Here is a 20,678-nt window from a genome sequence, read left to right on the forward strand (position 1 = left end):
CATTATTATACGATTATTTTCAAATGTGCAAGCATAAGTAATGAAAAAAAAATTACCAAAATTGTTTTAATAGCAATTTTATGTCATATATCACTTGTTCGTTATTAAAATGATTTTAAATAGTACACTTAAACCAAAATTTAAGAAACAAATGTCCATTTCGTAGTCAAAAAGTTCATTTCGTGAAATGGAGTCCATTTCGCATTCTATTTAACTACCGTTATTATGCATTGCAGTCAAGATTTCAGAGGGGGGGGGAAAATCCCGGGATCGCCTATAGAATATTAGAAAAGCCAGGATCCGGGATCGTATTAAACATATAGTAATCCTGGGAATTGACCACCTACTCTCGGTGTATTATTATTATCATTATTATTAGTCCCCTACTCTGTCCGTCAGTCCGTCTGTCAGTCTGTCTGTCCACAAAACTGGATCCCGCGATAACGCAAAAAGTACTGAAAATATTTTTATGAAACTTGATATATGGATAGATGGCAGTATGGAGATTATGCACGTCTTTTTCTTTTCTTCCTATGTTGAAAATTCTGGTTGCTACGGCAACAAATAGACTGAAAATATGGCAAATTTTACACATAACCTGGTACCAGTGATAATGCAAAAAGTATTGAAAATATTTTTATGAAACTTAAATTATGGGTAGATGGCAGTCTGGAGATTATGCACATCCTTCTCTTTTCTCCCTATGTTGAAAATTCTGGTTTCTATGGCAACAAATTATATGAATTTCAAGATTTCTGATTCTAGTTTTTACGTTTTTTCAACTATAAGTTCTTTATTAGCTCACCGGACCACGAAGTGGTCAAGGTGAGGTATAGTGATGGGGCTATGTCCGTCGTCGTGCGTCGTTCGTCATCAACAATTGGGTTGTTAACAGTCTAGCAGTCACAGTTTTGATTGGATCATTGTCAAACTTTGTCAGAATGTTTGTCTCAATGAAATACAGATCGAGTTCGAAGATAGGTCATCTCCGGTCAAAAACTAGGTCACAGGAGCTAAAAATAGAAAAAGCTTGTTAACACTCTACTGGCTGCAGTTTTGATCCAAATATTCTGGAAATTTGTCAGGAAGGTTGTTTTGATGATTTCTAGGTCAAGTTTGAAGATGGGTCATCTCCGGTCAAAAACTAGGTCACAGGAGCTAAAAATAGAAAAAGTTTGTTAACACTCTAGTGGCTGCAGTTTTGATCCAAATATCCTGGAAATTTGTCAGAAAGGTTGTTTTGATAATTTCTAGGTCAAGTTCGAAGATGGGTCGTATCTGGTCAAAAACTAGGTCACAGGAGCTAAAAATAGAAAAAGCTTGTTAACACTCTACTGGCTGCAGTTTTGATTAAAATATTCTGGAAATTTGTCAGGAAGGTTGTTTAATCAATTCTAGGTCAAGTTTGAAGATGGGTCGTATCTGGTCAAAAACTAGGTCACAGGAGCTAAAAATAGAAAAAGCTTGTTAACACTCTACTGGCTGCAGTTTTGATACAAATACAGTCGACATTGTATTAAGAGACCACTCAAGGGACTGCCAAAAAGTGGCCTCTTAATAAAGTGGTCTCTCAATAGAATTCTGGAAAATTCGAGACTTTTTATTACAAGTCATAGATATAATAACATCTTTTTTATAAAAACAAAAACTATACAATATTATGTATGTATTACCGTTTTATAATTACATTTATGCCTTTTTTTTAAAAAAAAAGTCATCAATATTGTTTGTTTTTTATTTTTAGTAGAAATTTGTGTACAAATGTGTTTTACGCTCATAATACTGTAAACAGGTCATCTTGACCATGATACAAAGCATATTGTCTTATATTTTTAATATGTTCATACACATCTCCTGCTGAACATACTTTAGAATCATCAGCCAGAGCTCCAGATAATTATTTATGCAATGAGTTTTAATAAACTTCTTGATTTTTTCAACAATTAGTTTTTCACACTACCCCAATTTCAAATTCAATAAGATTTTAGAGATCTAGGATTTTTTTGCTTTTTTTTGTCGAAGGTCATATTTAATGGGATACTAACATGTATTTTGTAAAGCATCAGATGAGCACCTACACCATCAGCAATGAAAGGCTCGACTCTGTAATGTTTAGTCTACTAGGTTTCACGATTTTATTTCGACTACAATCGATGACATTTGCTATTTTACTCAGACTCAATTCCATGCACGATTTCCTCATACAATTTATCCGGTCTTATTAGTTGTCTGTCTTTTTTTCGCTCGATCCGACATCATTTTCGATAAGGGAGGTCACTCTCAGCACATTGACAAAACTATGCAAACGCGGTGTTGTGATACGTTATTGCTCTGACAAAATATGTCACAATAAATATTACGATCGGAAAATCCGATTTTGAAACGATTGCAATTGTTATTCATTTCGTTTTTAAACAACAATTATTTGTGACCAATGACCATGAAAATTATTTGTTTGTTTGCTTGTACACATCTAACCTACTCGCTAATTACACAGGTGAGAATGCCCGCAGGGACGATTGTTTGTCACGGCCGTTTAATAGATACTTTAACACTTAATTTTGTACATTTGGGCCGACATTCAGTGGCCGCTGGCCGCGATATAAAATAGTCGTTTAATGGAATTAAATTAAATAGTAAAAATCATCGGGAGGGATTTTATGCGGCCGCTTAATAAAAAAGTCGCTTAATAAAGGTGGCCGCAAGTACGATGCCGACTGTATTCTGGAAATTTGACAGGAAGGTTGTTTTGATGATTTCTAGGTCACGTTTGAAGATGGATCATCTCCTGTTAAAAACTAGGTCACAGGAGCTAAAAATAGAAAAAGCTTGTTAACACTCTACTGGCTGCAATTTTGAGCCAAATATTCTGGAATTTTGTCAGGATGTTTTTTTTGATGATTTCTAGGTCAAGTTCGAAGATGGGTCATCTCCGGTCAAAAACTAGGTCACAGGAGCTAAAAAAAATCTTGTTAACACTGTAGTGGCTCCAGTTTTGATCCAAATATCCAGGAAATTTGTCACAAAGGTTGTTTTGATGATTTCTAGGTCAAGTTCGAATATGGGTCGTCTCCAGTCAAAAATTAGGTCGCATTTCCCAAATATAGAAAATCTTTTTAACACACTAGAGGTCACATTTTTTATTTAATTGTCATCGAACTTGGCCAAGATGCTTGTCTAAGACATTGCTTGGATGCGGTTGATGGGTCAGGGGAGCGGTCCAGGGCCATCATGGCCCTCTTGTTTTTACTATCAAGCACTAAGAATAGTAGAGCGTTGCTGTCCTACCGACAGCTCTTGTTTGTGGAGTAAGCGGTCTCTAGGGTCAAGGTCACTGGTTTAAAAAATAAATCTAAACATTTCTGCTCATACAGCCTTTATTTTTTAGTTGATGTCTTAGTTTAATACAAACATGCCAAGGGAGGTCCTCCTTCTTTGGGTGTAGTAAGGGGTCATTTAGGTCAAGGTCAATGTTACCAATGTCAAGGTCACCAATGTTAAAAATAGATTTTTACATTTTTACAGGTGTATTGACCTTATTCTATAGATAGGTGCTGTTTATAATTGATTGAAACATTAACTTTGATGGAGTAAGTGGTCAGTTGGGTCAAGGTCACCAGTGCTAAAAATAGATTTTTACACTTTTGCCCATACAGCTTTTATCTATTGACAGATGTATTTCATATTTGGTAGGAAGATAACTTGCATGGTATTCTTCCTTTGGATGGAGTAAGGGGTCAGTTGGGTCAAGGTCACCAGTGCTAAAAATAGATGTTTACACTTTTGCCCATACAGCCTTTATTTATTGACAGATGTATTTCATATTTGGTAGGAAGATAACTTACATGGTATTATTCTTTTGGATAGAGTTAGGGGTCAGTTTGGTCAAGGTCACCAGTGCTCAAAATAGATTTTTACACTTTTGCCCATACAGCCTTAATTTAATGACAGATGTATTTCATATTTGGTAGGAAGATAACTTGCATGAAGTTAAATATTTTTCAACTTCACAAGTCAGAGCAATGACTTGGCAACTTATATTTTTCACCATTACAAAATGCCATGACTTTGTCAAGCTATATAACTTGTGTTTACAATTTTTTGGCAATTTTTCTGTCCATAACTGAGTGAATGGGTAAACATATTTTGAAATATTGCTACTGATAAGAATCTGAGCCGGGGGCATTTGTGTTTAACAGACACGTTCTTGTTTTACTATATGTACATATTGAAAAAAAAGATGACTTACAACATGGTTTAAATATTTATAAAAACTATTGTGATACCTGGAAACTTACGCTCAACAAAAACTAAAACTTTGGTTTTTACAAGTGGACGACGCATGTCATATAATTTTACTTACAGAAATGAACTTTTAGAAGTTGTAGACGAGTATAAGTATCTTGGTATTCTTTTCAGTAGAAGTGGTTCCTTTTCCAAAGCAAAATAATCTATCGTGAAACAGGGGTGCAAAGCTATGTATAGTCTTATAAAAAAATTGTAAAACGTTAGAATTGCCAATTGACATGCAAATAGATTTATTTAACAAAATTGTAAAATCTGTCCTACTGTACAGATGTGAGATATGGGGTTTTGGTAATATTGATTGTATTGAAAGAGTACAGCTTAAATTTTTAAAATATATTCTAGGTTTAAAGTCAAGTACACCAAATTGTATGGTTTACGGTGAAACTGGTGTTAAACCACTATCTATTGAAATTAAATGTAGAATTATATCATATTTGTTTGACTTAGTCATACCACGACAGAACAAGTTACCGTGTTTGATATATCGTATTTTGTTAAATAATTTTAATAACTCCCAGACTGTATCTAGATTAAGATTTCAGTGGATTAAATTTGTTTGTTCAGAATATTTTGTATGAATGTGGACTGTACAACATTTGGCATAACCATGAATTTCATAACCATAAATGGTTAACGATGTCAGTCAAACAAAAATTATCAGATTTATTTTTAAATGAGTGGTATTCTGATATTGAGAATTCTAGTAAATCAACAAATTATAGATTATTCAAACATATTTTTTGTTTTGAAACATATCTTGTAAAAACTCCATCAAAATTTTTACAATACATGATAAAATTTAGAACAAGAAATAACAAATTGCCAGTAGAAACCGGAAGTTGGAACAACATCGAACTTAACAGGCGTGTCTGTACACTGTGTGATAGATCAATTGGTGATGAATTTCATTATATTTTTGAGTGTCCGTGTTTTGAAAACAGCAGGAAACTTTTTTTGAAACATAACTGTTTAAAGAAACATAATATACATTCTATTGATCTTCTTTTGAACACTGATGTTAACCTTCCAGATTACAAAAAACTTTGTTTATTTATTAAAGAAATTATATTAAGATTCAAATGAGCCAAAAATTGTATAAATTTAATGTTGTGGAGAACCCTATTGAAGTATTTGTTTTAATACTGACTCTCCCGCAATATTTTTGTTAACAATTTATATATCATGTTATTATGATAAGCCGCATTTATTATGTACATGTAATTGTATTATTACCTCATGTTGTCATGTTTGTATGATCTGAGTGAATAAATGAATTGAAAATAAAAAAAAAAAAAATACATGGTTCTTTAGGGATTTGGATTAAGGTTTTTCTGTGTACAGTTTGTAACACCTTTTTGAGAGTAAAATTGTTTTCTAATCTTGCACATGTTATAAAGACGTTACTTGATATAACAAGTAAAACAAAAGCAATTAAATAAAACTTGTTATATACAAATATAAAGTTGAACATGCATTGTTAATAAAATTGTTCTTTCTTATATTACACACATGTTTTATTGATTGCATTTGAAATAAAAATAAAATAATGTGTTTGATTATATTAAGATATATGTATATTATATGTATTTTAATCCATCAAATCTTGCCCAATAATAAAAGGTGGTGGGGTTTTGACCACTCTGTAAAATTGAAGGTGTGGGGTTTTGTCCACTCTGTAAAATTTAGGTGTGGGGTTTTGTCCACTCTATTAAATTTTGAGGTGTGGGGTTTTGACTGGTGGGGTTTTGTCCGTCTTCCTTCTTATCACCTATTGATTTTAATACTTTATGGCTTTTTGATTTTAATACTTTATGGCTTAATTCTCAATTTCCTAGTCTTTTATCAAACAAGCCATACTTGATTATCTTTTGACATTATTGCTAATATAGCTTAAGGCTTAATCACTATGACAACTCTTTCTTAATTTATATTGTTGATTTTTATATTTTAAATCAGTCTTATTTTGAATTCGGAACTTAGAACATCTAATAGTCTTATTTTGAATTTGGAACATACAACATCTTAAGTCTTATTTTAAATTCGGAATTAACAACATCTATAGTATTTAAAACTTACAACTTAACAGTAACTTGAGAAAATTCAGGTGTTAGCTGAATTATGATATTTGTGGACATTATTATAAATTATACTACACATTTGATAAACTATTTCCATCACAGTGAAAAATTTAAAAAAGAATTAACTTGAACTGGACATTTTGTATTGTGTCATTTATGCATCATATTTAACAAAGAGAATACTGGAATTCATGGTTTAGAGAACTAAAATAATAATAAACCAGTATCCCACCACAACCAAATGAGGGTTTCCATCAAATTCCATGTAGGGCGTTCACTAAGCCAGCGAGTTCGATTTCCCCACAAGACCCCAAAGCGAAGGCCCTGCCGGCGACCCTTGGCTACAGATCCAGGTCCATCATGGCCCACTTGTTATATTATTTTTTTTGTGTTGATTTCAGGATGGCACTCCAACAAAGACAAGCTTTGAAGATGCGAGGTGTAAATGTGTGTGCCCAAAGTTTAAGAAGGATGATAATAGTACATTGAGTGATAAAACTGTCTACATCAGTCCAAATGCTGACCCGTCTAACTGGTAAGAGATATGAGATATTTTTTGAAATGTTGAATTGATTAATTTTAGTTTGACTTTCCCAAGAAATGCAGATCTGTCCAATTCTTGCTTGGATTAAAGTTGGCATTGTCTTAACATTTGATTATGGTTTTCAGCTCTACCTTTTAGAAGAAAAAAAAATTGAGTTATTGCTACAGTTATGATATATTGATATAATAAAGCCAGATTCTGAGATATTTTTACTTTGGGTAAACAATTAGTTGTAGTGCAGTCATGGCATATGATCCCATTACTCTCTGCAAACTGTAACAATGGTAATATTTTTGTTCCCATGCTATAGGGGGGGGGGGGCATTTAGATTTACCCTTGTCTGTTCCTCTGTCCATCTGAGCAACCAAATAGGGTTAGGGGGCCATCTAACAGTAAACAGAACAAAAGAGAACAATAGAGTTCATTCCGTAACAAAAGAATAAGGGGCCATGGCCCTCTATTAAACAAAAGAAAATAACAAAAGAAATGGCCCTTTAGTCCATTTAAGTGGCACGTCCGTCCATCTGTCCATCCTTTCTTCTGTTCTCATTTTGGAGATGTGTAAATGTTTTTAGTATTTGTAGAGTTATTGCCTTTGACTTAGTAAAATTTTTCATTTTCAACTTGAATCGCATGTAGCTCAAAAAGTATTTGACTTGAAACTTTACAGGAATGTTGCTCAGCATGTGATATTGTGCACCTGAGGTTTCCCTTATGGTTTTATTAGCTCACCAGAGCTGAAGGCTCAGGGTGAGCTATTAGTATCAAAGGGGGATACTCCGTCGTCATGCGTCAACAATCATCTTCTTCTCTGAAACCGCTTGACAGATTTACTTCAAATTTGGTCTGTAGCATCCTTGTGACAGTCACACCTAAACTTGCTCATGTGATTTCAATTGGCCCCTTTTAGGGGTCAACAGCCCTAAAAATAGAAAAACCTTTAAACATCTTCTACTACAGAACTAATTGATGGATAATCACCAAACTTTGTCTGTAGCATTCTTGGGTAGTCTTTTATCAAGTTTGCTCATATTAATTTGATGAGCCTCCTTAAGGGGTCTCTAGGGCTAAAAATAGAAAAACCTTTAGACATCTTCTTCTACAGAACTAATTGATGGATAATCACCAAACTTTGTCTGTAGCATTTTTGGGTAGTCTTTTATTAAGTTTGATCATATAAATTTCATTGGCCCCTTTTAGGGGTCTCTAGAGCTAAAAATAGCAAAAACTTTTAAACATCTTCTATAGAACTAATTGATGAATGATCACCAAATTTTGTCTGTAGCATTCTTAGGTAGTCTTTTATCAATTTTGCTCGTATTAATTTGATTGACCCCTTTTAGGGGTCTCTAAAGCTAAAATAGAAATACCTTTAAACGTCTATTTCTACAGAACTAATTGATGGATGATCACCAAACTTTGTCTGTAGCATTCTTAGGTACGCTTTTATCAAGTTTGCTCATATTAATTTGATTGGCCCCTTTTAGGGGCCACTTAAGCCAAAAATAGAAAAACCTTTGAACATTTCCTACTGAAATAATTGATAGATGATCACCAAACTTTGTAGCATTATAAGGTAGTTTTTTAGCTCGACTTTACGAAGTATATGGAGAGCTGTCCTTCTCGCCTCGACGTCGGCGTATGCTTTCGCGTCAATATTTCAGATTAAAGTTTGGTGCGGTAAAATATGTTTCACTATAACTTTGTCTTTTCTTAAGTTATCAACTTCAAACTTCAAATATATGTTCCTTATCATCAACCACATCTTATGTGACAAGGTTCATAACTCTAGCACCAATATTTTCAGATTTAGCACCCCTTGAACTTAGAATGTTCCTTAAAAATTACTATTTTTTACTGTAACTACTTTATTTCTTAAGGGATCAATTTCATACTTCAAATATATGTACCTTATTATCAACCACATCTTATGTGACAAGGTTCATAACTCTAGCACCAATATTTTCAGATTTATCTCCCCTTGAACTTAGAATTTTCCTTAAAAAATATTGTTTTTTATTGTAACTACTTTATTTCTTAAGGGATCAACTACATGTACATACTTCAAATATATGTACCTGATCATCAACCACACCTTATGTGACAAGATTCATAACTCTAGCACCAATATTTTCAGATTTATCTCCCCTTGAACTTTCCTTTTGAGGCCTCAAACAGTGAAAAAATGCCGGTTGCCATGGTAACAGGAAATTTACAATTGAGCATGCTGTTACAGAGGCTATGGTGTAGTCAACATTTGTGCCAAGTTTCATCAGTATTGAAGCATTTTTCATAGTTTCATAGCAGTTTGAACTTGTTACAGGAGGCTTTTCAATGAAAACGGCCATTTTTCGCAATATGCTCATGGGGTAAAAGGTTATGGGATCAACTTCATACTTCAAATAATATGTGCCTTATCATTAACCATATGTTATGTGACAAGGGTCATAACTCTAGCACCAATATTGCAAGAATTATCTCCCCATCAACTTAGATTTTTTTACTTGAAAAATGTTATTTTTAGCTCGACTATTCGAAGAATATGAGAGCTATTGTAGTCGCCTCGGCGTCTAAAGTTTTTTGTAAATTCAAATATCTCAATTATTGCTTGAGATATTCAATTGAAACTTACAATATACTTATTTATAGTAACAATGTACATCAGATTGACAAGTTGGATAACTCTGCCTACAATATTTACAGAATTATGCCCCTTTTTAACTTAGAAAATTTGGTTAAAGTTTTTTGTAAAGTCAAATATCTCAATTATTGCTTGAGATATTCAATTGAAACTTACAATATACTTATTTATAGTAACAATGTACATCAGATTGACAAGTTGGATAACTCTGCCTACAATATTTACAGAAGTTTTTTGTAAAGTCAAATATTTCAATTATTGCTTGAGATATTCAATTAAAATTTACAATACTTTTTATAGTAACAATGTACATCAGTTTGCAAAATTGCATAACTCTGCCTGCAATATTTGCAGAATTATTTGCCCCTTTGAAACTTAGAAATTTTGGTTAAAGGTTAAAGGTCTTCAAAGATATTTACTTGAAACTTTACACATGTACTTAGGGTCATAATTGGAGAGTCATAATTGTATGTCACTGACCAAGTTCCATAACTCTACTAGCATTTAGGCTAATTCATCTCCCCTTTTCGATTAATGTTTACATGCAAGTTTTACATATCTCAATAACTATTAAAGATATTTATTTAAAACTTCACATATGCATTTAGAATCATAATTGAAGGTCACTGACCAAGATCCATAATTCTATCTTGCATTTAGGCTGATTTTTCTCCCCTTTTTCAACTTAGAAATTCCTGGTAAAGTTTTGCTTGTAAGCTGTTTAATCTCCATAACTACTGAAGAGTTTGTGCCTTTTTTGGGACATTTTTATGCATTCATAATAATAAAACAGTGATTTACTTGATAAAACATCTTAATAACAAGCCTTTGTACCCTTTCGGTCAATTTTATGTATTCATAGGTAATTAGCATTATTGTACTCAATAAAACACCCTTGTGACAATTTTTGAATTGTCGAGCCAATACTGTCCTCCGACAGTTCTTGTTTACTATAACTTTTTAGCTCACCTGTCACAAAGTGACAGGGTGAGCTTTTGTGATCGCTTTTCGTCCGGCGTCCGTCTGTCCGTCATCCGTCCGTCCGTCGTCCGTAAACTTTTACTTTAAATGACATGTCCTCATAAACCACTAAGCCAATTTCATCCAAACTTCACAGTCCTTTGTACCTTTTCGGTCAATTTTATGTGTTCATAGGTAATTAGCATTATTATACTCAATAAAGCACCCTTGTGACAATTTTTGAATAGTCGAGCAAATACTGTCCTCCGACAGTTCTTGTTTACTATAACTTTTTAGCTCACCTGTCACAAAGTGACAGGGTGAGCTTTTGTGATCGCTTTTCGTCCGGCGTCCATCCGTCCGTCATCCGTCCTTCTGTCGTCCGTAAACTTTTACTTTAAATGACATCTTCTCATAAACCACTAAGCCAATTTCATCCAAACTTCACAGGAATGTTCCTCTGGTGGTCACCTTTGAAAATTGTTCAAAGAATTTAATTCCATGCAGAACTCTGGTTGCCATGGCAACCAAAAGAAAAAACTTAGAATATCTTCTTCTAAAAAACCCAAAGAGCTAGAGCTTAGATTTTTGGCATGAAACATCTTCTGGTGAGTGTCTACCAAGTTTGTTCAAATAAAAGCCCTGGGGGTCAAAATTGGCCCCGCCCCAGGGGGTCATTGATTTTCCCTATATATGCATATAGTAAAAACTTAAAAAATCTTCTTTTAAAGAACCAAAAAAGCTAGAGCTAAGATATTTAGCATGAAACATCTTCTAATGGATGTCTACCAAGTTTGTTCAAATCAAAGCCCTGGGGTCAAAATTGGCATCGCCCCAGGGGTCATTGATTTTCCCTATATACATATAGTAAAAACTTAAAAATTCTTCTTTTAAAGAACCAAAAGAGCTAGAGCTAAGATATTTAGCATGAAACATCTTCTAATGGATGTCTACCAAGTTTGTTCAAATAAAAGCCCTTTGGTCAAAGTTGGCCCCACCCCAGGGGGTCATTGATTTTCCATATATACATATAGTGAAAACTTAAAAATTCTTCTTTTAAAGAACCCAAAGAGCTAGAGCTAAGAAATTTAGCATGAAACATTTTCTAATGGGTGTCTACCAAGTTTGTTCAAATAAAAGCCCTGGGGTCAAAATTTGGCCGGCCCTGGGGGTCATTGATTTTCCAAATTTCCTTATATGTGTATAGGAAAAACTTAAAAAATCTTCTTTGGAAAAAACCAAATAGCTAGAGTTTAGATATTAAGCAGGAAACATCTTCTAGTGATTGTCTACAAAGTTTGTTCAAATAAAAGCTCTGGGGCCAAAATTGGCCCCACCCAGGAGGTCATTCAGTTTCCCTATATGTGTAAAACTATAGCAAAAATTGAAAAATCTTCTTTGAAAAAACTCAAATAGCTAGAGTTTAGATATTAAGCACGAAGCATCTTCTAGTGAGTGTCTTCAAAGTTTGTTCAAATAAAAGCCCTGGAGTCAAAATTGGCCCCGCCCCGGGGGACATTGATTTTCCTTATACGAGTATAGCAAAAACTTAAAAAACTTCTTTGAAAAAACCCGAATAGCTAGAGTTTAGATATTAAGCATGAAACATTTTCTAGTAAGTGTCTACAAAGATTGTTCAAATAAAAGCCCTGGGGTCAAAACTGGCCCTGCTCCGGGGGCCTATGTACAGGTGAGCGACTTCAGGGCCATTATGGCCCTCTTGTTTATTTTTCATAACTTAATTTTTCACCTGAGTGAAAGCATAACTCCAAAATGTACGAGATGTCAACATGAAACGTCATAGGTGGATAGATCTTATTGAGGAGGAATGCTGTGCACAAGAATGATAACTCTTCCCTATATAATTTTTGAGCTATTGCCCTTTGTTCTTTTTCATACTATTTTGTCGGGAGCTTATCTCAAAAAGTATTTGAGGTATCAACTTGAAACCTCATAGGCCTAGAGTCATGAAACTTGACGGGAATGTTGCTCAGCATGTGAAGTTGTGCACATGGGGTTTAACTTCTGGATTTATTCTGTTTTGTCAGAGTAATTGCCCGTGACTTACTAAAAATTTGCAATTTTCAAATTAAATTGTCCCACATGTAGCTAAAAAAGTTTTTTACCAAAAGTCATGAAACTTTACAGGAATGTTGTTCAGCATGGAAAGTTGTGCACGTGGGTTTCACTTGTGGATTTTTTTCTGTTTTGTAAGAGTTTTTGCCCTTGACTTTAAATTCAGGCTGTCCAGCGTCCCTAAAATTCCTAGAAAAATCCTAATTTTTTTCAGTTTGGCTAAAATTCCTAAAAAAATGAAAAATTCAAAGGGACTTCCTAAAAATGCCCTATTTTTTTATCTTTTGTGATAAACATATCCCGAAACAACCATGTTTCAATCACAACCTAAATTTGAACACAGTCAGTGGAGCTGATGTCATGTCTGACTAAATTGCATAATGTCACATGTTGTTTTTACTTCAACTCCTGCAGAAATGCTATACAGTGGAGCCTTGCTAATCTGAACCCTTCTAATCCGGAATCCTTTCTTATCCGAACGAAGTGTCCGGTCCTGATTTTATTCATTCTATTTTCAATAGTGAAAAACCTTTTGGATCCGGAACCTGTCTACTCCGAATTCCGGACAATTTTTTCAATTTTTGTTCTTATTTTACTCTAAAATTAACCTCTGGGATCCGAACAGATTTTGCAAAATGTCACACCTACATTCAAAATAACAGAAAACCGCACATCTTGCAGCTGTAAACAACACCAAATTGTTAAGAGTAATTTTGCTTGATTAATGGGTGAAACGTATAATCTGCGACGGTGTGAAAATTACACTTAGTTTGCCTTGAGATCTACTATAATTGCTTTATTGATTGTTTATTGTCACCTTCAATAAAAATTTGTATATAATGCAATAGAAATATGTTTTTATCTTCTGTTATGGATTTAATGACATGTGATTAAGTAATGAAAATTGATGGAAATGTCAGTGAATTCGGATAATCACTGAATCGGATAAGAGTTAACAACAATTGACAAATGCTGGTATGAATATTTAATCATGTTTCAGCCTTCTGTTTAACATCGTAGATTAACTTACCCTTGGAGATATAACATTTTTGCCTATTTATTTATTTTTATTTATCTATTTATTTCTGTATTCACATGTATTAAAATGAACGATAAGAGTTTGCAAAAATAAATATTTTTATTGCAATTTCAAATGCATTTCCGTTTTCTTTCCTTTAACTATTCTGCCAATAACATGAACACACATGTAAAAAACTTTCTAATCCTGAAACCTTTCTAATCCGGAAACCTTTCTAATCCGAACTTTTCTTCTGGTCCGGACGAGTTCGGATTAGACAGGTTCCACTGTACTTGATTGTCAGATGTTATCAGAAAAATTATAAGAAACTGTTTGTTTTAAATGAAACAATGAAAATTGTACGGCTTTGACTATATCAAAATAGTCACCTGTTTAAAATTGTGATAATTTTTTTTTTTCAAGGAAATACATTTTTATTGGCTACAGAGTTTTACCATTTGCCTCAGTCTTAGGTGTATTTACATGATGTACCACTAAATTTCATCAGACTTTATGTAGGGGTCCTTATTAAGAAAATTTTAATTTGTAATCAAGTTATTTTCAAGTGATGATTGTAGAACAGATCTTTTGTAAGTGATACCAGCTGGCAGATCTAGACAAGTTTCCATATTTGCTAATTATAAAGTGGGTATAAAGGTAAACTGGCAGTAATGATTGGATGCTTTAACCATTTTGCTACCCAATTAGCGTACTAAGAAGTGACACCTTCAGCTGCTCTTTTTGTACACATTAACATGTACTGAACATATGTTATAACATATAGTGTAAGTTTTTTAAAATCTGAAGAAAAAAAAACTTTTGAAAATCATTGAAAAAAACTGACACTGTTGTGAATTTTTCTACAATTTTAGTAGCCTGATTTATCTTGAACAAATTCTTTATAGGTGTTTTGTAACCCTGCTGTTCGAATTTAAGTTTAAATATTCCTGGGAATGACCTGAGCTGGTCATATCGTTTTTATTGTATTTTAAGAAAGATCAAGACTTGTTGAAAATGCACCAACCTTAAAATGAATAAATGTTGATAAGAAATAGCTAAAATAAATGTAAAGCATAATTTCCCCTTCCATTTATTATTGGCTAATCATAGTTTACCTAATTGAATATTGGTTGTTCAGGGATACTTATAACTTTGAAAATGTTTTCATTCTAGTTATGTTTTAATGTAGTTTTTCAGCTCTTTTTAAAGGCAGTTGACCAGTGAATCCATTTAACACCTTTGCTATAACTGAACTAGAGCATTATTTGTGAGTTACTTTTGTGTCAAATATGCAAAGTTGTGCCCATATCATGGTCTTTTGAGGTCATAATTTAGTTATAAAATTCCAAATTTTAGCCCTAAAATTTCTTTTATTTACCCTAAAATTCCTAATTTTAGCCCTAAAATTTCTTAAAAATTGCCCTAAAATTTGCCCTAATTTTTTGTCAGAAGGTGCTGGACAGCCCGGACTAAGTGAAAATTTGCAATTTTCAATTTGTGTTGTGTGTAGCTCAAAAAGTATTTAACCTAGAGTCATGAAACTTAAGAGGAATGTTGGTCAGCATGTGCAGTTGTGCACCTGGGGTTTGTCTTGTGTATTTATGTAGTATTTCTAGAGTAACTGCCCTTGACTTAATAAAAGATTATTATTATGCCACCGCAGCATCTGCGATGCAGTCCAGGCATATAGCGATTCACCTGTGTGTTTGTGTGTGTGTTCTAAAGATTATATAGTGAACTTAAAAAATCTTCTTGTGAAAAACCACTAGTCCAATTTCAACCAAACCAGGATTGATCCTTGGGTGAATGGCTTCCAAAGTTGCTCAAAGAAGAAATCTGGTTGCCATGGCAACCAAAAGGAATTATAAGAATAAATTTAAAAAATCTTCTTGTAAAGACCCAAAAGGCCTAGGGCTTAGATATTTTGCATAAGGCATTGTCTGGTAGGCCCTTACCAAGATTGTTTAAATTATAGCCCTAGGGTCAAAATCGGCTCCGTCCCGGGAGTCATTGATTTTCACTATATGTACATATAGTAAAAACTTAAAATACCTTCTTATAAAGACCCAAAAGGCCTAGAGCTTAGATATTTTGCACAAGGCATTTTCTGGTAGACCTCTACCCAGATTGTTCAAATTATAGCCCTGGGGTCAAAATCGTCCCCGCCATGTGGGTCATTGGTTTTCCTTTTATGTATATAGTAAAAACTTTTAGTAAAAACTTTAAAAAAATTTCTTCTAGCAATTGACTAATGCTAGAGGTTAGATATTTTGCTTGAAACATTGTGTAGTGAACCTCTAGCAAGATTGTTCAAATTATAGCCCTGGGGTCAAAATTGCCCCCGCCCCGGGGGTCATTGATTTTCAATATATACATATAGTAAAAAAATAAAAAAAATCTTATTGTCTAAAGGTACAAGGCTTAGAGCTTTAATATTTGTTAAATAATATCATCTATAGGTACTCTACCAAAGTTGTTCAAATTTTGCCTCTAGTGTCAAAATTAGCCCCGCCCCGGGGGTCATAGGTTATCCTTATATGTATATAGTAAAAACTAAAAAAAATCATCTTCTCTAAATGTACAAAGGCTAGAGTTAAGATATTTTGCCTGAAACATTGTGTAGTGAACCTCTAGCAAGATTGTACAAATTATAGCCCTGGGGTCAATATTGGCTCCACCCCCAGGTGTCATTGATTTTCACTATGTACATATAGTAAAAAATTAAAAAACCTTCTTGTCTGAAGGTACAAGGCTTAGAGCTTTGATATTTGGTATATAATATCATCTATGGGTCCTCTACTTAAGTTGTTTTAATTATGCCCCTAGTGTTAAAATTGCCCTGCCCCAGAGGGGATAGTTTTCCTTATATGTATAAAGTAAAAACTTAAAAAAATCTTCTTCTCTGAATTGACAAAGGCAAGAGGTTAAATATATGGCATGAGACTTTGCAAAGTGAACCTCTACCAAGATTGTTCAAATTATAGCCCTGGGGTCAAAATTGGTTCCGCCCGTGGGTCATTGATTTTCATTATGTACATATAGTAAAAGAATAAAAAATAGTTTTGTCTGAAGGTACAAGGCATAGAGCTTTGATGTTTGCTATATAATATCATCTATAGGTCCTCTACCAAAGTTCAAATTTTTCCCCTGGTGTCAAAATTGGCCCTGCCGGGGGCAGTGATTCTCATTATGTACACATAGTAAGAACAGAAAATAAAACAAATGTTTTCTAAATGGAAGAAAGCTACAGCTTAGATATTTGACTTGAAATGTTGTTTGGTGGACCTGTATCAAGATTATTTTGATTTAAACCCTTGGGTCAAAAGTTTGCCTTGCCCAAGGGGACAGTGACCTACTTTCTTGTCCTTTGATGTACAGCAATGAAATTTTAACCATGTGCACAGTTTGAGTTGTAAAATTGAACTTTGATATCAGCTGACCTAGATTTTGATGATGTGACCTACTTTCTTGTCCTTTGATGTACAGCTATGAAATTTGAACCATGTGCACAAATCAGATATAAAGTGAACTTTGATATTAGCTGATCTATATTTTGACAAAGTGTCTTACTGTGTTGTCTTTGATGTAGTCATGAAATTTAGGCAGTGTGAAATATGACCTTAATTCGCCACCAAATTCACTAGACTCAACTGCATTGATATATTCCTATTCTGATCTTCTATTTTTGTTTGCTGTTAAATTAGTGAGCTGCTTTCACTTTGTTGTCATACTTTGGACACAATCAATAAGATGAAAACTTTACATGTAAATTCCCAATCTTGAGCAAAACTGTCTGCATAAAGTTTTAATTCAGTTTTCAGTTATTTTTTTTAAAAGCACAGAAAACATGTTTGTATCATCACAGAAAAACTTTCTTTTAAAAGCATGAGGTGAACATGTCTGTATATGTGTGTGAATATTTCTATTTTTCAGTAATTGTGGATTTGTTGTTAATCAGCCATTTTGTTCCATGTGTGAATGCAAGTATGAAAACAGAAATACAACTACAATAAAGGTAAGACATTACCATTTTAAATTACAGCCAAAAGGCGGCGGGGGATATAGAAATAGTCTCCGTCCGTCTGTCCTTCAGTCCATCCATACATCCGTCCTTCCGTCCGACATTTTTGTCGGAAGCATATCTATAAAAGTATTTGAGGTATCAACTTGAAACTTTAAAGGTGGATAGATTGTATTGAGGAGTCCAGTGCACAAGAATGATAACTCTACCCTGCATAATTTTTCAGTTATTGCCCTTTGTTATTTTTCAAACTTAATTGTTGTCCAGAGCATATCTCAAAAAGCCTTTAAGATATCAACATGAAACTTCATAGGTTTATAGATTTCACTCAGGAGGTGTGCAGTGTACAAGAGTGATAACTCTACTCTTCATAATTTTTGATTTATTGACCTTTGTTATTTTTTCATACATAATTTTTCACCTGAGTGGAGCATAACTCAAAAAGTCTTTGAGATGTCAACATGAAACTCCATATGTGGATAGATCTTATAGTAATGCTGTGCACAAGAATGATAACTCTACCTTTATAACTTTTTAGTTATTGCCCTTTGTTATTTTTCCTACTTTTGGTCCAGAGCTTATCTCAAAAAGTGTTAGAGGTATCAACTTGAAACTTCATAGGGGGATAGATCTCATTTAGGAGGAGTGCAGCACACAAGAATGATAACTATACCCTTCATTAGTTTTCAGTTATTGCCCTTTGATATTTTTCAAACTTAATTTTTGTCCAGAGCATAACAGCATGAAACTTCATAGGTTGATAGATCTCTCTCAGGAGGTGAGTGATAACTCTACTCTTCATAATTGTTGAGTTATTGCCCTTTGTTATTTTTATGCCCCCTTTCGAAGAAGAGGGGGTATATTGTTTTGCTACTGTCAGTCGGTCGGTCGGTCGGTCTGTCTGTCGGTAGACCACATTGTTTCTGCTGATTATCTTGAAAACTATTTATCACAAAGTCTTCATATTTCACATAGTGATTGGTCATAACTAGTAGATGACCCCTAATCATTTTGGGGTCACTAGGTCAAAGGTCAAGGTCACAGGTGTCTTAAATGTCAGAATTGTTTCTGCTGATTATCTTGAAATCTATGCATCACAAAGTCTTCATATTTCACATAGTGATTGGTCGTAACTAGTAGATGACCCCTATTGATTTTGGGGTCACTAGGTTAAAGGACAAGGTCACAGGGGCCTGAAATGTCAGAATGGTTTCCTCTGATTATCTTGAAAAGTATTGATCACAAAGTCTTCATGTTTCATATATTGATTGGACATAACTAGTAGATGACCCCTATTGATTTTGGGGTCACTTGGTCAAAGGTCAAGGTCACAGGGGCCTTGAATTGTGGTTTGAATTCAACTTATTATCTTGGTTACTGTTTATCACAAAGTCTTCATATTTCTCATATTGATTGGTCATAACTAGTAAATGACCCCTATTGATTTTAGGGTCAAATGTCAAGGTCATAAATGGGCCATAAATGTTTGAATGCTTTCCACTCACTATCTAGGTTATTATTTATCACAAAGTCTTCATATTTCACATATTGATTGTTCATAACTAGTAGATAACCCCTATTGATTTTGGGGTCACCAGGTCAAAGTCACAGGGTCCTTGAATGGTAGTTTGATTTCAGCTCATTATCTTGAAAGCTTATTATCACAGTCTTCATATTTCATATAGTGATTGTCTTAACCAGGAGATGACCCGTATTGCTTATTGGGTCACTTCTATTTTCAAAGGTCAAGGTATCAGTGGCCTTAATGTCAGAATGGTTTTTGCTTATTATCTTGAACTCTATTCATCACAAAGTCTTTATATTTCACACACAGATTGGTCATAACTAGTAAGTGATCCCTATTGATTTTGGGGACTCTAGGTCAAAGGTCACAGGGTCCTTGAATATTAGTATGGTTTCCGCTCATTATTTTGAAAGCTATTTATCATAAAGTCTTCATATTACACATAGTGATTGGTCATAACTAGTAGATGACCCCTAATCATTTTGGGGTCACTAGTTCAAAGGTCAAGGTCACAGGGGCCTTAAATGTCAAGATGGTGTCTGCTCATTATCTTGAAAATTATTTATCACAAAGTCTCCATTATTTTTCTTTTTTTCATAACTGAACACTTCCATGTACCAGTCTTTGAAATTCGCACTCGCCCGATCGCCCTGGTGAGTAAATATTAAATTCGGGCGACTAAAAAATCCAATTTTGCTCGCCCGCCTGGCGATGTTCCGTTTTCCAATGTTGTCAAGTATCGTATATAGTAACCTTGAAAAATGATTTTCATGTACAGCAGGGAATAACAATAAAATAAATAAATCATGAGTTGACACAAGACTTGTTTTGGATTTCCTTTTGTTTATTTACCTTCAGCATTAAAGATAAGAATTTGAAAAATTTATTCGGGCGAGTAACTTCTCAAATGTTACTGTCCCGAATAGCCAGTAACTTCAAAATGTTAATTTCGAAGACTGATGTACCCATTTATGGTATGTTTCTATTACAAAATAACCAATAATGTGAGTCAAGTGTTAGAAAGGGGGGCATATATGTTGTTTCGACATTTCTTGTTCATACTAAATTTTTCACCTGAGTGGAGCATAACTCCGAAAGTCTTTGAGATGTCAACATGAAACTTCATAGGTGACTAGATCTTATTGCGCAAGAATGATAACTCTACCCTATATAATGTTAGAGTTATTGCACTTTGTTATTTTTTCTACTTTTTGTCTAAAGCATAGCTCAAAAAGCCTTTGAGATATCAACATGAAACATCATAGGTTGATAGATCTTTCTCGGGAGGTGTGCAGTGCACATAAGTGATAACTCTACTAATTTTTGAGTTATTGCCCTTTGTTATTTTTCATACTTAATTTTTATACACCCGTTTGAAAAATGGATCGTATCATAGATTCCGTCCTGGCGGGCGGGTGTGCAGGCGGGCGGCGTCCAATATTTGTCCTGAGCATATCTCCTACACCCATGGAGGAATTTTAATGAAACTTTATAGAAATGTTCATCA

The 20,678-nt window shown here is 34.0% G+C and overlaps 1 protein-coding gene across 3 annotated transcripts in view; it reads left to right on the top strand.

Annotated features, from left to right (window-relative positions):
* The window catches only part of LOC132743676 (proton-transporting V-type ATPase complex assembly regulator TMEM9-like), a 79,902-nt gene that overhangs the window by 11,468 nt on the left and 47,756 nt on the right, over window positions 1-20,678 (top strand). For all 3 annotated transcript variants that reach the window (XM_060732227.1, XM_060732229.1, XM_060732228.1), the window contains exons 2-3: window positions 6,788-6,921; window positions 17,559-17,640. In XM_060732227.1, the coding sequence (XP_060588210.1) occupies window positions 6,788-6,921; window positions 17,559-17,640 (216 nt within the window). The remainder of the gene's footprint in view (window positions 1-6,787; window positions 6,922-17,558; window positions 17,641-20,678) is intronic.

This window comes from Ruditapes philippinarum, unplaced genomic scaffold, assembly GCF_026571515.1.
Source record: "Ruditapes philippinarum isolate M1 unplaced genomic scaffold, ASM2657151v2 ctg485_1_1_1_1, whole genome shotgun sequence".
NCBI classification, from domain to species: Eukaryota; Metazoa; Mollusca; class Bivalvia; order Venerida; family Veneridae; genus Ruditapes; species Ruditapes philippinarum.